The sequence below is a fragment of the Penaeus vannamei genome, chromosome 41, assembly GCF_042767895.1.
Source record: "Penaeus vannamei isolate JL-2024 chromosome 41, ASM4276789v1, whole genome shotgun sequence".
NCBI lineage: Eukaryota > Metazoa > Arthropoda > Malacostraca > Decapoda > Penaeidae > Penaeus > Penaeus vannamei.
The window spans coordinates 2,108,013-2,125,512 of NC_091589.1; the positions used below are offsets into that span (position 1 = coordinate 2,108,013).

Below are 17,500 nucleotides of genomic sequence, written 5' to 3' on the forward strand. Positions count from 1 at the left end.
TCCCTTAAAGGTAATACTTCCTTAAAATTCAATCCCCTTAATATAAATCGAATTTCTTAAACATATATAAGATAATTTTAATCATTTCCTTAAAAAAAAAAAGAAATTTAAAATCACCAAATTAATTTTCTGGAATCTAAAACGGAATTCCTCCCACCCATTCCAGAAATCCCATTCCAGAAATCCCATTCCAGAAATCCCATTCCAGAAATCCTATTCCAGAAATCCCATTCCAGAAATCCCATTCCAGAAATCCCATTCCAGAAATCCCATTCCGGAAATCCCATTCCAGAAATCCCATTCCAGAAATCCCATTCCTCTCACCCATTCCAGAAATCCCATTCCAGAAATCCCATTCCAGAAATCCCATTCCTCCCACCCATTCCAGAAATCCCATTCCAGAAATCCCATTCCTCCCACCCATTCCAGAAATCCCATTCCTCTCACCCATTCCAGAAATCCCATTCCTCTCACCCATTCCAGAAATCCCATTCCTCTCACCCATTCCAGAAATCCCATTCCAGAAATCCCATTCCTCCCACCCATTCCAGAAATCCCATTCCAGAAATCCCATTCCAGAAATCCCATTCCAGAAATCCCATTCCAGAAATCCTATTCCAGAAATCCCATTCCAGAAATCCCATTCCAGAAATCCCATTCCAGAAATCCCATTCCAGAAATCCCATTCCAGAAATCCCATTCCAGAAATCCCATTCCAGAAATCCCATTCCAGAAATCCCATTCCAGAAATCCCATTCCAGAAATCCCATTCCGGAAATCCCATTCCGGAAATCCCATTCCAGAAATCCCATTCCAGAAATCCCATTCCAGAAATCCCATTCCAGAAATCCCATTCCAGAAATCCTATTCCAGAAACCCCATTCCAGAAATCCCATTCCAGAAATCCCATTCCAGAAATCCTATTCCAGAAATCCCATTCCAGAAATCTCATTCCAGAAATCCCATTCCAGAAATCCCATTCCAGAAATCCCATTCCAGAAATCCCATTCCAGAAATCCCATTCCAGAAATCCCATTCCAGAAACCCCATTCCAGAAATCCCATTCCAGAAATCCCATTCCGGAAATCCCATTCCGGAAATCCCATTCCAGAAATCCCATTCCGGAAATCCCATTCCAGAAATCCCATTCCAGAAATCCTATTCCAGAAATCCCATTCCAGAAATCTCATTCCAGAAATCCCATTCCAGAAATCCCATTCCAGAAATCCCATTCCAGAAATCCCATTCCAGAAACCCCATTCCAGAAATCCCATTCCAGAAATCCCATTCCAGAAATCCCATTCCAGAAATCCCATTCCGGAAATCCCATTCCAGAAATCCCATTCCAGAAATCCCATTCCAGAAATCCCATTCCGGAAATCCCATTCCAGAAATCCCATTCCAGAAATCCCATTCCAGAAATCCCATTCCAGAAATCCCATTCCAGAAATCCCATTCCGGAAATCCCATTCCAGAAATCCCATTCCAGAAATCCCATTCCAGAAATCCCATTCCTCTCACCCATTCCAGAAATCCCATTCCTCTCACCCATTCCAGAAATCCCATTCCGGAAATCCCATTCCAGAAATCCCATTCCAGAAATCCCATTCCTCCCACCCATTCCAGAAATCCCATTCCGGAAATCCCATTCCAGAAATCCCATTCCAGAAATCCCATTCCAGAAATCCTATTCCTGGAATCCCATTCCGGAAATCCCATTCCAGAAATCCCATTCCAGAAATCCCATTCCTGGAATCCCAATTAATTCCTGAATTCTAATCACATTTCCTGGGAGTGAGGGAGGAGTTACGAAAAAAAAAAATAAATAAAAAATAAAAAATAATAAAAAAATGAATACCTATCTATCAATCTATGTGGAGAATTAAAAAAAATAATAATAATAATAAATAAAAATAAACAAATACAAAAAAACATAATCACAAATAAACAATAAACAAATAAATAACTAAATAACTGAATAAAAATAAATAAATTAATAGAAAATAACAAATAATAAACAAATAACTAAATAAATAAATAAAAATAAATAAATAAATAGAAAATGACAAATAAACAATAAACAAATAACTAACTAAATAAAAAAACAAAAAAACAACAACAAATAAACAATAAACAAATAAATAACAATAACAACAATAACAGTAATAAAAACATGTCGCCGAGAGAGAGAGAGAGAGAGGCAGACTCGACATCCCTTCTCAGACTCCCGGTCACGATGACGTCAGATGCCAAAGGTGGAGGGAGAGGGAGAGGGAGAGGGAGGGGGAGGGAGGGAGAGGGAGAGGGAGGGGGAGGGAGAGGGAGAGGGAGAGGGAGAGGGAGAGGGAGGAAGGGAGAGGGAGAGGGAGAGGGATGGGGAGAGGGAGAGGGAGAGGGAGGGAGGGAGGGGGAGGGAGAGGGAGAGGGAGAGGGAGGGTAGAGGGGAGGGGGGAGGGAGAGGGAGGGTAGAGGGGAGGGGGAGGGAGAGATGAGAGGGAGGGGGAGAGGGAGGGGAGGGAGGGAGAGAGAGAGGGAGGGGGAGAGGGAGGGAGAGGGAGAGGGAGAGGGAGGGAGGGAGGGAGAGGGGAGAGGGGAGAGGGAGAGGGAGGGAGAGATGAGGGGGAGGGAGGGGGAGGGAGGGAGGGGGAGAGGGAGAGGGAGAGGGAGGGGGAGAGGGGAGAGGGAGAGGGAGAGGGAAGGGAGAGGGAGGGAGGGAGGGAGAGGGAGAGGGAGAGGGAGAGAGAGGGGGAGAGGGAGAGGGAGAGGGAGAGGGAGGGTAGAGGGAGAGGGAGCGAGGGGAGGGAAAGGGAGGGGGCGAGAGGGAGGGAGGAGAGGGGGCAAGAGGGAGGGAGAGGAGGGGGCGAGAGGGAGGGAGAGGAGGGGGCGAGAGGGAGAGGGAGGGAGGGAGGGAGGGAGGGAGAGGGAGAGGGAGAAGGAGAGAGAGGAAGAGGGAGGGGAGGGGGAGAGGAGGAGGGAGAGAGGAAGAGGGAGGGGAGGGGGAGAGAGGAAGGGAGGGAGGGGGGTGGAGAGAGGGAGGGGAGGGGGAGAGAGGGAGGGAGCGAGGGGAGAGGGAGAGAGGGAAGGAGAGGGAGAGGGAGAGGGAGGGAGCGAGGGGAGGGGGAGATAGGGAAGGAGAGGGAGAGGGAGAGGAAGAGGGAAAGGGAGGGGGAGGGGGAGGGAGGGAGGCTAGAGGGAGAGGGAGAGGGAGGGGAGGGGGAGAGAGGAAGGGAGGGAGGGGGGTGGAGAGAGGGAGGGGAGGGGGAGAGAGGGAGGGAGCGAGGGAGAGGGAGAGAGGGAAGGAGAGGGAGAGGGAGTAGGGAGGGAGCGAGGGGAGAGGGAGAGAGGGAGAGAGAGGGAGAGGGAGGGAGCGAGGGGAGAGGGAGAGAGGGAGGGAGGGGGAGGGGGAGAGAGGGAGAGGGGAGAGGGAGGGGAGGGGGAGAGGGAGAGGGAGGGAGGGGGGAGAGAGGGAGAGAGGGAGGGAGGGAGGGAAGGAGAGAGAGAGAGAGAGAGAGAGAGAGAGAGAGAGAGAGAGAGAGAGAGAGAGAGAGAGAGAGAGAGAGAGAGAGAGAGAGAGAGAGAGAGAGAGAGAGAGAGGGGGGGGGAAGTGGGGGAGGGTGGAGAGGAGAGGAAGAAAGAGATGGGGAGGAGGGAGAGTGACAGTAAAGGGAGAAGGGAGAGAGGGAGATGGAGAGCGAGTGTGAGAAGGAGAGGGGGAGGAGGGAGAGGGAGAGGAAAGGGAGGAGGAAGAGAGTGAGATGGAGAGGAAGAAAGAGATGGGGAGGAAGGAGAGAGAGAGGGAGGGGGACAAGAAAGGAAGAAGGGAGAGAGGGAGAGGGGTAGGAGAGGAAGAAGGAGAAGGGCGGAAGGAGAGGGAGAGAGGGAGATGCAGAGGGGGTGGGAGAGAAAGAAAGAGAACGGGAAAAAAAGAGAGATAGGGAGGGAGGTATAAAAAAAGAAGAGAGAGATAGGGAGGGATAAAAAAAAGAAGAGAAAGAAAGGAAGGAGGGAGGTACACATGTGAAGAAAGAGAAGGAGAAGAGAGAGAGAGAATAAAAGACAGACAATCCGAGAATAGGACGAGATAAGAAGTGACAGTTAGTGTTGGCCTCAAAAAGCATTAAATCAGATTAAACAAGACATGACAAGAAGGAGAAGACGAAGACGAAGGATAAAGAGAGAAAAGGGGAAGATGAAGAGAGGAAAAGAATAGTCAAGAAAGAGGAAGAGAAAAATAAAGTAAGAAGAATGAAAAGAAAAGAAAAAGGGGGAAGATGAAGAGAGAAAAAGAACAGTCAAGAAAGAAGAAGAGAGAAAGAAAGTAAGAAGAATAAAGAGAAAAATACATGAAAGAACAGAGAGAGAGAGAGAGAGAGATAAGGAAGACAAAGAAGGGAGACAAAGACAAAGAGAGAAAAAAAAGACGTGGAAGAAGAAAGAAAATGCGAAAGAAAATGTAAAAGAATGAAATAAGGGTAAGTGAGAACTAGAAAGAAGAAAAGAGAGAGACGACAAGAAGTAGAAAAAAGTAATGAAGGGAGATAATAATAATAGCCATAATAATAAATACTAATAATGATAATAATGACAATAGCAACAATAATAATAAAAAAATAATTATGACGAAAAGAGTAGAGTAATAAAAGGGAGAGAAAGAGAGTCGATTAAAATAAAAAAAAAGAGAAGAGAAGAGAGAGAGAGAGAGAGAGAGAGAGAGAGAGAGAGAGAGAGAGAGAGAGAGAGAGAGAGAGAGAGAGAGAGAGAGAGAGAGAGAGAGAGAGAGAGAGAGAGAGAGAGGGAGAGAGGGAGAGAGAGAGAGAGAGAGAGAGAGAGAGAGAGAGAGAGAGAGAGAGAGAGAGAGAGAGAGAGAGAGAGAGAGAGAGAGAGAGAGAGAGAGAGAGAGAGAGAGAGAGAAAGTGGATGAAAATGAAAGACGTAGGACACAAAAAGAAAATGAGAGAGAAAAACAATAGCAACAACAGAAAAAAATAATAACAAAATAAAATAATACAAGAACCACACATAAAAAACCCCGAGACAGAAATACAAAGAAAAAGGACTATGTGGCAACACAACAGAAAAAAAATATTCCAATACCAACTTTATTTTACGATACAGAAATTCTCAGACAAACAAACAAAGACGAGGTTGGAATTCGAACTAATTTGCTGACCGTTTCACCTCCCTTTTATCATGGTTCATAAACTCCCTTTTATCATGGTTCATAAACTCCCTTTTATCATGGTTCATAAATAGCTATACCAATTGTTTAACGATTTAGAATATATATTTCGCCTATTAGAAGCTTCATTCGCTGTTAACTGTGTTCTGCGTTTGGTGTTATGTGTTTCTGATTTGTTTACGTTTGCGAAAAATTCAGAAAATACAGAAATAAAATATATAAACAGACTTCGTTCGAAAGCGATGCCGCCCTTGACTTCGACTAACTGTGAAGTACATTAAACATTTGTAATATCATCTGCACGATACGAACACCTTAGACAGATTAAATTATTTTGTCTATATTATTTTATATATGCTATTAAATAAGAAGACTGGGTCGATCAAAGACTATCAAGAAACATAAATAAATGGTTCGTGTTTCTGAACCAATCAAACTCCTGGAAGGGGGCGTGGCTTCTCCGCCAATTTAGCGCACGAATATTGGATCATTGGCAACTCGAGCAGGTGTCATGGCGACTGTTTTGACGATTGTGCAATGAAAATATAACCATTAAAATCGTTATTTTCCATCCTTTTTGAAAATTGAAAAGATCAAAATGATCGATCATGTCCACTAAGCATCCGTAACTTTCGTGACGTCATCAAAATAAACCCCACGTGCTTTTTTTTTCCCAAAAATAGAATCAGACGATATGGCACCTCCTCGAGTTGCTACTGATCTAGCCTTCTCCGTAAAAGCATAGTTCTGAAATTATTAGTAAGAAGAATAATGATAATTATGATTATAATGAATCTAACGTTTATAACAACGGTGTGATAATAATGATAATAAAACAAAAATCAACAACAATACACAACAAAACCAACGACAACAATAACAACAACAACAATCACACTAAATCCATAACAACAAACAAACAAACAAACAGAGAAAAAGACACAACCGGCTCAACAAAACCGGAAAAAATGACTGCCTGGCACCCAATGACAATAAAACAAAAATAAACAACAATACACAACAAAACCAGCGACAACAATTACACCAACAATCACATTAAAATCCTAACAACAAACAAACAAACAAACAGAGAAAAAGCCACAACGGGCTCAACAAAACCGGAAAAAAATGACTGCCTGGCACCCAATGACAATAAAACAAAAATCAACAACAATACACAACAAAACCAACAACAACAAAACCAACAATCACACTAAATCCATAACAACAAACAAACAAACAAACAAACAGAGAAAAAGCCACAACCGGCTCAACAAAACCGGAAAAAAATGACTACCTGGCACCCAATACCAATAAAACAAAAATCAACAACAATACACAACAAAATCAACAACAACAATAACACCAACAATCACACTAAAACCCTAACAACAAACAAACAAACAAACAAACAGAGAAAAAGACACAACGGGCTCCACAAAACCGGAAAAAATGACTGCCTGGCACCCAATGACAATAAAATAACAATAATGGTAATAATAATGATGATAATAATAGTAACAATAATAATAATAATAAGAAGAAGAATAACAATAACAATAATATCAATAATAATGATATTTACAATAATAATAATAATAATAATAATATCAACAATAATACTGATAATTATTATTATCATGATGATGATGGTAATAATAACAATAACAATAATATTAATAACAATAACAACACCTAACAACAATAAAAATAACCACAATAACACTAACAATCATAACAGATAAATAAAAACTCACAAACCCAAACCGAAGCCAGAGCCACTCACCATGGTCCTGTCGCCCGCCCTGGCCCCCCCGTACTTCCCCACGGCCTCCACGCCCTTCCGCAACGCCCACGCCCACCTCGCCCTCGGGGACACGCCCTCCGAGGGGTGCGGGGCGAGGTGGGAGGCGGCGGTCGTCAGGAGGATGGAGTAGAGACCCCCCGAGGAGCCGCCCATGCTGAAGGAGGCTACGGCGGCGAGGGTGGCTAAGATGGCGGCGGGTTGGGTGGTTGGGAGGCTCGGCAGCTGGTCTGAGATGGCTGGGGAGGGAGGGGAAGGGGGAAGGGGGGGGAAGGATTGGTATTTGCTTTATCAATTCTTTTTTTTATTCTTTCTTTCTTTCTGTCTCTCTCTCTCTCTCTCTCTTTCTTCCTTTCTTTCTTTCTCTCTCTCTCTCTCTCTCTCTCTCTCTCCCCTTCCTTCCAACCGATCATAATCATATAAGAAAATCATAAAATAAAACTTTACATTTTGGATAGCAATACTAGTACTACCTATGATACCAGCAAAATCAGATTATTTAAAAAGGAGTCCAACCAAGAACACCTCAAAATTCTTCCGAACTGTTTCTTAAAAACAATAAACTGAACCCATCTTTTCCTTTTTCAATGTCCTTCAAGCGTTAGTATTTAATTCTCACAATCAGTCCCATTTTCTTTTAAATATCCTCCCAAACGCTAATATCTAATTCTCACAATCAGTCCCATTTAGTTCAGATCCCACTGACCTCGAATCCCAAGGAGCAGCGTGGTACCACAGTCCCCATCGCCGCAGCCGGAGTCGAGGGTGTTAAGGAGCTCCTCATGCTGGGGGACCTTCGCCACGAGGGATTCCAGACATGCCCTTAGGGCGTGGGCATGGGCAGGGTCTTTCAGGATGTAGCTGCTACCCTTGGGATGGAAGTAATAATAAGTAAATAAATAATAAATAGGCAACAACATATCATCATTAAGGGGGCTGACGCCGACGGGGGCGCATAGCCGCATCCACCCTTCGCTTCCACCTACGAGGATCCCTCATGGCTAGACGCCAGGCAGGGACTCGGCCCATCTCTAGTTCTTCACGGCAGGTTTGGTCGATCTGCCCAAGCCACGACTTCCTAGGTCGTCCCACAGGCCTCCTCCACCCAGGGTTGTCTCGAACAGAGACGACCTGATGGGCAGGAACATCCTGAGGAAAGCGAGCCAGGTGGCCGTATAGCCTGAGTTGGCGATCATGGATTGTGCAAATAATAGGTCCTGTGCCAGTCTCACGGTGCAACCATTGGTTGGACACATGGTCCCGCCAACAGTACCCCATGATCCGGCGCAAGGTCCTACTACAAAAGGCTTCAAGACGAGCCTCCAAGGCACAGGACAATGTCCAGGTTTCGCTACCGTATAGCAAAACTGGCATTATCAGGGCCTTGAAAACCTGTAGCATGGTCCTTCTGCACAGGTACCGACATCTCCAAATACTGTTGTTGAGAGAGTTCATGACCCCTGCTGCCAGGCTAATCCGTCTGCTGACTTCATGGTCTGACAGCCCAGAGTTATGAACTACACTACCAAGGTATGTAAAGCTCTCTGTGACTTCAATGTCCTCGCCCAAGCACGTACCGACTGAACAGGTTCTCCTAACAAGTCCCCAAATTCCTGGACCTAGGTCTTGGTCCAGGAGACCTCTAGACCCAAGGGCTTCACTTCATTGCTAAATGCATCGAGAGCCGCCACTAGGGTTTCCAAAGACTCAGATAGAATGGCAACGTCATCAGCAAAGTCAAGGTCTGTAACCTTGATATTGCCCAGTGTTGCTCGACAATGACTTTGAACAGTAGCTCTGCCCAGTATCCAGTCCATGCAAGTGTTGAAAAGAGTTGGCGCAAGGACACAGCCTTGCCTCACTCCTGAACTAACAGGAAAGAAGCTCGACAGGCCCTCACCACACTTTACAGCACTTTCAGTACCAGTATACAGTCTTGCTGTTAGTCCAATAATCCTTGTTGGAATTCCTCTCAGTCTTAGGATCTCCCAAAGTGACTCCTGATGCACCATATCAAACGCCTTCTTGAGGTTGATGTAGGCTGCAAGCAGCCCACGCCCGAACTCACGACGGCGCTCTACAATGACTCGAAGTGCGAGGTTACGGTCTATTCTGGACTTACCAGGAGTGAATCCAGATTGCTCCAGTCTCTGGTGCCTCCATAGATGGTCTCTCATACGTCTCAGAAGGATGTGGGCGAGAACCTTGCTTGGTATACTGAGCTGTGTGATGCCTCGGTGATTGCTGCAGTCCCAACGGTCCCCCTTCCCCTTCCAGAGAGGGATGACCACACCCTTCAACAGGTCAGGAGGAACGGTACCGGACTGCCAGATGGCAGCCAGGACAGCATGTAACCCCCGTGCCATAGGTTCACCACCAGCCTTTAACAGTTCAGCTGGTATGCCGCAGATACCTGCTGCTTTACCACTCTTCAGCTTGGAAATTGCCCCCCTAACTTCAGTTAGTTAGGGAGGGTCCTCACTGATGGGTGGATCCGGCAACGAGATCTCGACACTACCCGCATCCAAGTTAACTGTTGGTGGGTCAACCTGGTACAACTGCTCAAAATACTCAGCCCAATGTTCCCACACCGCAACAGGATCTGAAATGATCTGACCACTTACTGAGCAAACTGCTGTCACCTGTGAAGAGGGCTTGGAGTTCAGCTTTCTCAGGGCTTGGTATGCAGGACGAATGTCATTTACTAAGAAATGGCCTTCTACCTCCTCTGCAAGACTCCTAATAAACTGTTCCCTGTCCCTTCTTAACAGGTACCGAGTTCTGCGCACATGAGAACGGTGCAATTCCCGATCCCCTGTCAGACGAGCCGCACGACATGCTTCTGTGGCTTCCAGTGTCTCCTGCGAAATGGAATTCTGTACTGCTCTCGGGCGTACACCAATCGTATCTTGAGCTGCATCAAGCGTTTCACAATTGAAGGTATCCCACAGAAGAACAGGGTCTGTCAGACTGTCAAGCATTGCGAAACGATCAGAGATTGCCTCAGCAAACCCGCGGGCACACTCCCCCTCCCTCAGCCTGTCCAAATGAAACACCCTAGGGTGATCATTTGACCGCTGGAGAGTTTTGAAGTGGACCCGGAGGGTAGCCACAACCAATCTATGGTCAGTACCACAGAACTCAGCACTCCTGTACACCCTGCAATTCTGGAGGATCCTCCAACGAGTGCTAACGAGTATGTGGTCGATCTCCTTGACTGCGTTACCCGCATCACTGTACCATGTTCAGCGATGTGGGTCTGGGCGCTGGTACCAGGAGCTAGAAATCCTCAATTTCTGGGACCTAGCAAAGTCCCGGAAAAGAAGGCTATTCTCGATATCGGCATCAGCTCCTGAACCATGGGGACCGACAGACATCTCATAGCCAGCTCGATCACAGCCAGATACCGCATTGAAGTCACCCAGAACAATGCGAATATCTCACCAGGGACATCTGTCTACCACAGATGCAAGTTTGGCGAAGAACATCTCTTTCACGTCAAGTTTACAAACGTCGGTAGGAGCGTACACAGCAATAAGAGACATGAAGCCAAAAGATAGCTTCAATCTCAATACCATTGTACGCTCATCAACAGGAGTAACCTCTACTACCGAGGGCTGGAGTCTGCTGGGGATAGCAATGGCTACTCCCTGGAGATGGTGGCCATCGCTGCGGCCCGACCAGTAATAGGTGTAGCCACCTACACAGGTCATGCCTCTGCCAGGCCTCCTCACCTCCGAGAGAGCAGCCACCTCAACTCTCAGCCTCCCCAGTTCCCTCGACAGTAGAGGCAACCGATCATCCTGACGCAAAGAACGGACGTTCCAAGCCCCCACCCTGACTTCCCGCCTAAGGTTCAGCCTTTGGCAGTCACTCCTGGTGGATGCCACCTCTGTCGCCCCCACCGACGCTGCCCTATATAAAAGGGGGTGGCGGGCTGCGTGCCCCATCAATGACATAAACATCCACATTGTTAACACTCCCTTCGATGGTCATCAAAATAACAGAAACAATAACAACACATTAAAAACAAATTAAATCCTTAAAAAATATTTACATTATTAATAGCAATACTAATACTATCTATGATACTGATAAAATCAGCAACAATACTGATAAAAATACATCTGACCAACCAGAGCTTCTCGGGCAGACAGGTTGAGGTCGTACTCGGGCACACTGAATGCCTCGTCCTCACCACCCTTGTGAATTATGGGCGTCGGCCAGGCCAGCGCGGAAGTTGGGGCATCGAGGAAGGTCACCCATGTGGGGTCCAGGATCCTCAAGACAGAGATGTGCGCGCCCTTCATGTCCAAACTTGTCATGAGTGATCCTTGGTACACACGGACGGGGTTTATGCCGCGCTGTTCTGTGGAGGTGGAAGAGATAAGGATAAAAATAAATGAATAAAATAATAATGGTGGGAGAGACTGCAATTGTGATGAAAAGAGAAGATGGAGGACGTAGTAGCTAGAGAAGGTAGGAAGGAGGAAAAGGGTGGGTGAGACTATGATTATCAGAAACATGCTTATCCCTTTGAATGAATATTATCTTAAATGCCACGGCAATTATCCTCACATCATAATTATCAAAATGATTATCACAGAGGAATCTAGGTGTGGGTTTCTAACCAGGAAAATTACAATGGTGGCAGCACTTCTATACAAGGATGGATGGAAGTGGGAAGTGACAGACCGCTGACCAATTTCTATATCTTGAACGTGGTTATTGTACATCACTGAATTTGGCGTTTTCCCTAAGATATAACAATCCCTGTAAGAAACTATTAATGGACTATTGGGGAAGAATTCATCAACATAAGCAGCAGTATAAAGAAACAACTTCTGAAATAAGCAATGAGTAGTGACAACAGAACCATCAAATTTGCCGGGAGATGGCTCTGCATGCCCATGTGGATATAACAACTATGTTATGCCATACCTAACACAAGGCATTATTTAAGGACTATACGTTTGATGAATATATATTTCCGAATTTGATATAAATCAGAATACAGGAATACAACAGAAGTACAATGCATTTCTAAGAGAGTGACGATGATTGACCATGATCTCACGAGGTATGTGTGCTAGGACAGTTTAGGGTGAATAATAGGCATGGAAAGGCTGGATTTTATCATAGAAGAGAAAGAAAGTGTGTGTTTGACAATGAGGAAGAAGCGAGGACAATAACAAAATCATTTCAGATCCCTTACTCAGTTGGACGACAGCTTCCCTCCTCAGGATACCCATCTCAAGCTCCGAAGTGCACCCGAGGTTGTTCACGATGACTGCCACATCATCTCCCTTCTGCAGATCAAGACGTGTCTCCGAGTCCTCCCTCGTCAGGTTGTCCAGGAGCGTTTTCATCACTTCGGATGCTGTTCCTGCCTAAAGGGTGAGAGCAAGGGACGTGACTGGCTGAGGGAGGAATGCACTGATTAGTAACAAGCAGCATCAGCGCTTGGAAGAGATATGCAGTGGTTGGCCATGGGTGGAACAGCATCACAGCTTCCAAAAGAACTGTAGTGATACTCTAAGAGAGAGACTGGAAATTAAGAACGTGACTGCACACGCGAGTTCTTGGGTAGTAATTGGGATAAATGGTGAACAATGGCTAAAAGCAAAAGAAGCAATAATTGGCTGAAAAGTGTAGGATATAATGGTATTGAGGTGAAAGTTTTTAGATAGCTAACAGCTAATTCTCAAAAACAAATAGTCACTGGTTGAGAGAGACAAGAAGAGGTTGGCCAATAAAGTAAAACAGCCATTATAAGCACCATGATTGCCAAATGTTTCAAGCGCCTCACCTTGATAGTGGCGGCCCCTTTCTCGCCATGTACCCCCAGGCCGAGCTCCAACATGCCCTGGGGCACCGTGAAGAGGGGCTTGGGTGCCCCGGGCATCTGGCACGCACTGGCAGCAAAGCCTATAGTTCCCATGGCACCACCGAGCTTGTGGCATGTCTCCAGGGCTTGTTCCAGCGTGGCACCCGTCTGGACCATGGCGCCCACGATCTGGGAAAAGGGAGTCGCCATAAATTATTTATCTGGGTTGTTATAATGTTATTCTATATTTTTTCTCTCCTCGTCTCGACTTTTGACTGTTTTTCATTTTCTAGTGTTTGATCTTAATTTTACAATTGCTTCCTTGAGATCGATTAAAATTATTAGCGTTATATTTTCTTATTCTTATTCTTAATAAAGTTCTCATTGACTCATTACCATATCTCATCCTTGACCTTATCAATAGTGTTTCTACTTCATCACAAATATTATTTAAGAACATAATATCGAAAAGTATTTATAATATCCAATTGTTATTCTCTATTTGTTAGGAAAATAATTTATCACCATTCAAGAGATCATTGCTAACATGCATACCAGAACACCTGTGACCTCGACCCCTGACCTGACCTCTGCTCCCTGCTCTCGTCACCAAAAATATTTGAATTTTCCCGCTTTCGCCTCATTTAGACAGGTACCTTGGATGCGTTTGAACTCATCTACCTGTATCATCTATTCATTTGAACATGTGCTCTATCCCCGTCCCTCTCTCTCTCCTTCCTTGTGCTCTCTCCCCGTCCCTCTCTCTCTCCCTCCTTGTGCTCTATCCCCGTCCCTCTCTCTCTCTCCCTCCTTGTGCTCTATCCCCGTCCCTCTCTCTCTCCCTCCTTGTGCTCTATCCCCGTCCCTCTCTCTCTCCCTCCTTGTGCTCTCTCCCCGTCCCTCTCTCTCTCCCTCCTTGTGCTCTCTCCCGTCCCTCTCTCTCTCTCCCTCCTTGTGCTCTATCCCCGTCCCTCTCTCTCTCCCTCCTTGTGCTCTCTCCCCGTCCCTCTCTCTCTCCCTCCTTGTGCTCTCTCCCGTCCCTCTCTCTCTCTCCCTCCTTGTGCTCTCTCCCGTCCCTCTCTCTCTCTCCCTCCTTGTCCTCTCTCCCCGTCCCTCTCTCTCTCTCCCTCCTTGTGCTCTATCCCCGTCCCTCTCTCTCTTCCTCCTTGTGCTCTCTCCCGTCCCTCTCTCTCTCTCCCTCCTTGTGCTCTATCCCCGTCCCTCTCTCTCTCCCTCCTTGTGCTCTATCCCCGTCCCTCTCTCTCTCCCTCCTTGTGCTCTATCCCCGTCCCTCTCTCTCTCCCTCCTTGTGCTCTATGCCCGTCCCTCTCTCTCTCCTTCCTTGTGCTCTCTCCCTCCTTGTGCTCTATCCCCGTCCCTCTCTCTCTCCCTCCTTGTGCTCTATCCCCGTCCCTCTCTCTCTCCCTCCTTGTGCTCTCTCCCCGTCCCTCTCTCTCTCCCTCCTTGTGCTCTCTCCCGTCCCTCTCTCTCTCTCTCCCTCCTTGTGCTCTATCCCCGTCCCTCTCTCTCTCCCTCCTTGTGCTCTATGCCCGTCCCTCTCTCTCTTCCTCCTTGTGCTCTCTCCCGTCCCTCTCTCTCTCTCCCTCCTTGTGCTCTATCCCCGTCCCTCTCTCTCTCCCTCCTTGTGCTCTATCCCCGTCCCTCTCTCTCTCCCTCCTTGTGCTCTATCCCCGTCCCTCTCTCTCTCCCTCCTTGTGCTCTATGCCCGTCCCTCTCTCTCTCCTTCCTTGTGCTCTCTCCCTCCTTGTGCTCTATCCCCGTCCCTCTCTCTCTCCCTCCTTGTGCTCTATCCCCGTCCCTCTCTCTCTCCCTCCTTGTGCTCTATCCCCGTCCCTCTCTCTCTCCCTCCTTGTGCTCTATCCCCGTCCCTCTCTCTCTCTCCCTCCTTGTGCTCTCTCCCCGTCCCTCTCTCTCTCCCTCCTTGTGCTCTATCCCCGTCCCTCTCTCTCTCCCTCCTTGTGCTCTATCCCCGTCCCTCTCTCTCTCCCTCCTTGTGCTCTATCCCCGTCCCTCTCTCTCTCCCTCCTTGTGCTCTATCCCCGTCCCTCTCTCTCTCTCCCTCCTTGTGCTCTATCCCCGTCCCTCTCTCTCTCTCCCTCCTTGTGCTCTCTCCCTGTCCCTCTCTCTCTCTCCCTCCTTGTGCTCTATCCCCGTCCCTCTCTCTCTCTCCCTCCTTGTGCTCTATCCCCGTCCCTCTCTCTCTCCCTCCTTGTGCTCTATCCCCGTCCCTCTCTCTCTCCCTCCTTGTGCTCTCTCCCCGTCCCTCTCTCTCTCCCTCCTTGTGTTCTATCCCCGTCCCTCTCTCTCTCCCTCCTTGTGCTCTATCCCCGTCCCTCTCTCTCTCTCCCTCCTTGTGCTCTCTCCCCGTCCCTCTCTCTCTCCCTCCTTGTGCTCTCTCCCCGTCCCTCTCTCTCTCCCTCCTTGTGCTCTATCCCCGTCCCTCTCTCTCTCCCTCCTTGTGCTCTCTCCCCGTCCCTCTCTCTCTCCCTCCTTGTGCTCTATCCCCGTCCCTCTCTCTCTCCCTCCTTGTGCTCTCTCCCCGTCCCTCTCTCTCTCCCTCCTTGTGCTCTCTCCCCGTCCCTCTCTCTCTCTCCCTCCTTGTGCTCTCTCCCCGTCCCTCTCTCTCTCCCTCCTTGTGCTCTCTCTCGTCCCTCTCTCTCTCCCTCCTTGTGCTCTCTCCCCGTCCCTCTCTCTCTCTCCCTCCTTGTGCTCTATCCCCGTCCCTCTCTCTCTCCCTCCTTGTGCTCTATCCCCGTCCCTCTCTCTCTCCCTCCTTGTGCTCTATCCCCGTCCCTCTGCCTCTCCCTCCTTGTGCTCTATCCCCGTCCCTCTCTCTCTCTCCCTCCTTGTGCTCTATCCCCGTCCCTCTCTCTCTCTCCCTCCTTGTGCTCTGTCCCCGTCCCTCTCTCTCTCTCCCTCCTTGTGCTCTATCCCCGTCCCTCTCTCTCTCTCCCTCCTTGTGCTCTATCCCCGTCCCTCTCTCTCTCCCTCCTCGTGCCCTCTCCCCGTGCCTCTCTCTCTCCCTCCTTGTCCTCTCTCCCCCTCCCTGTCTCTCTCCCTCCTTGTGCTCTATCCCCGTCCCTCTCTCTCTCCCTCCTTGTGCTCTATCCCCGTCCCTCTCTCTCTCTCCCTCCTTGTGCTCTCTCCCCGTCCCTCTCTCTCTCTTCCTCCTTGTGCTCTCTCCCCCTCCCTCTCTCTCTCCCTCCTTGTGCTCTATCCCCGTCCCTCTCTCTGTCCCTCCTTGTGCTCTCTCCCCGTCCCTCTCTCTCTCCCTCCTTGTGCTCTATCCCCGTCCCTCTCTCTCTCCCTCCTTGTGCTCTATCCCCCTCCCTCTCTCTCTCCCCCCTTGTGACCTCTCCCCCTCCCTCTCTCTCTCTCCCTCCTTGTGCTCTCTCCCCGTCCCTCTCTCTCTCTCTCCTTGTGCTCTCTCTCGTCCCTCTCTCTCTCCCTCCTTGTGCTCTCTCCCCGTCCCTCTCTCTCTCTCCCTCCTTGTGCTCTATCCCCGTCCCTCTCTCTCTCCCTCCTTGTGCTCTCTCCCCGTCCCTCTCTCTCTCTCCCTCCTTGTGCTCTCTCCCCGTCCCTCTCTCTCTCTCCCTCCTTGTGCTCTATCCCCGTCCCTCTCTCTCTCCCTCCTTGTGCTCTCTCCCCGCCCCCCTCTCTCTCTCCCTCCTTGTGCTCTATCCCCGTCCCTCTCTCTCTCCCTCCTTGTGCTCTCTCCCCGTCCCTCTCTCTCTCCCTCCTTGTGCTCTATCCCCGTCCCTCTCTCTCTCCCTCCTTGTGCTCTCTCCCCGTCCCTCTCTCTCCCCGTCCCTCTCTCTCTCCCTCCTTGTGCTCTCTCCCCGTCCCTCTCTCTCTCCCTCCTTGTGCTCTATCCCCGTCCCTCTCTCTCTCCCTCCTTCTTTCCCTCCCACTTTTAATCCACAATTTCCAACTCGCCTCTCGTCCTTTCTCCTTTAACCTTCCTTCGCCCACCCTCTCTCCTTCGGTACAAACATGGAGCTACAGAGGTCCCTCACTGCCTTTCACTCCCTCCCTCCTCTCCCTTTCTCTCTCTCTCCCTCTTCTCTCCTTCTCTCTCTCTCCCTCTTCTCCCCTTCTCTCTCTCTCCCTCTTCTCTCCTTCTCTCACCTTCCCTCTCTCCATCTTCTCCCCTTCTCTCTCTCTCCATCTTCTCCCCTTCTCTCTCTCTCTCCCTCTCCCCTTCCCTCTCCTTCTCTCTTCCTCTCCCTCTTCATCCCCGTCTCTCTCCTTCTCTCGCCTTCCCTCCTCTCCCCTTCCCTCTCTCTCCCTCTCCCTCTTCTCCCCGTTTCTCCCCTTCTCTCTCTCTCTCTACTTCTCTCCTTCTCTCTCTCTCCCTCTCCCTCTTCTCTCTCTCTCCCTCTCCCCTTCCCTCTCCTTCTCTCTCCCTCTCCCTCTTCTCCCCGTTTCTCCCCTTCTCTCTCTCTCCCTCTTCTCTCCTTCTCTCTCTCTCCCTCTCCCTCTTCTCCCCTTCTCTCTCTCTCCCTCTTCTCCCCTTCTCTCTCTCTCCCTCTTCTCCCCTTCTCTCTCTCTCCCTCTCCCCTTCCCTCTCCTTCTCTCTTCCTCTCTCTCTTCTCCCCGTCTCTCTCCTTCTCTCGCCTTCCCTCTTCTCCCCTTCTCTCTCTCTCCCTCTCCCCTTTCCTCTCCCTCT

At 48.7% G+C, this 17,500-nt stretch overlaps 1 protein-coding gene across 4 annotated transcripts in view; it reads right to left on the reverse strand.

Annotated features, from left to right (window-relative positions):
- LOC113827574 (triokinase/FMN cyclase) overlaps positions 1 to 17,500 on the reverse strand; it is a 62,405-nt gene that overhangs the window by 24,154 nt on the left and 20,751 nt on the right. For all 4 annotated transcript variants that reach the window (XM_070118176.1, XM_070118175.1, XM_070118174.1 and 1 more), the window contains exons 7-11: positions 12,793 to 12,999; positions 12,199 to 12,373; positions 11,120 to 11,352; positions 7,690 to 7,852; positions 6,966 to 7,222 (exon numbers count right to left, since the gene is read on the reverse strand). In XM_070118176.1, coding sequence (XP_069974277.1) covers positions 6,966 to 7,222; positions 7,690 to 7,852; positions 11,120 to 11,352; positions 12,199 to 12,373; positions 12,793 to 12,999 — 1,035 coding nt within the window. The remainder of the gene's footprint in view (positions 1 to 6,965; positions 7,223 to 7,689; positions 7,853 to 11,119; positions 11,353 to 12,198; positions 12,374 to 12,792; positions 13,000 to 17,500) is intronic.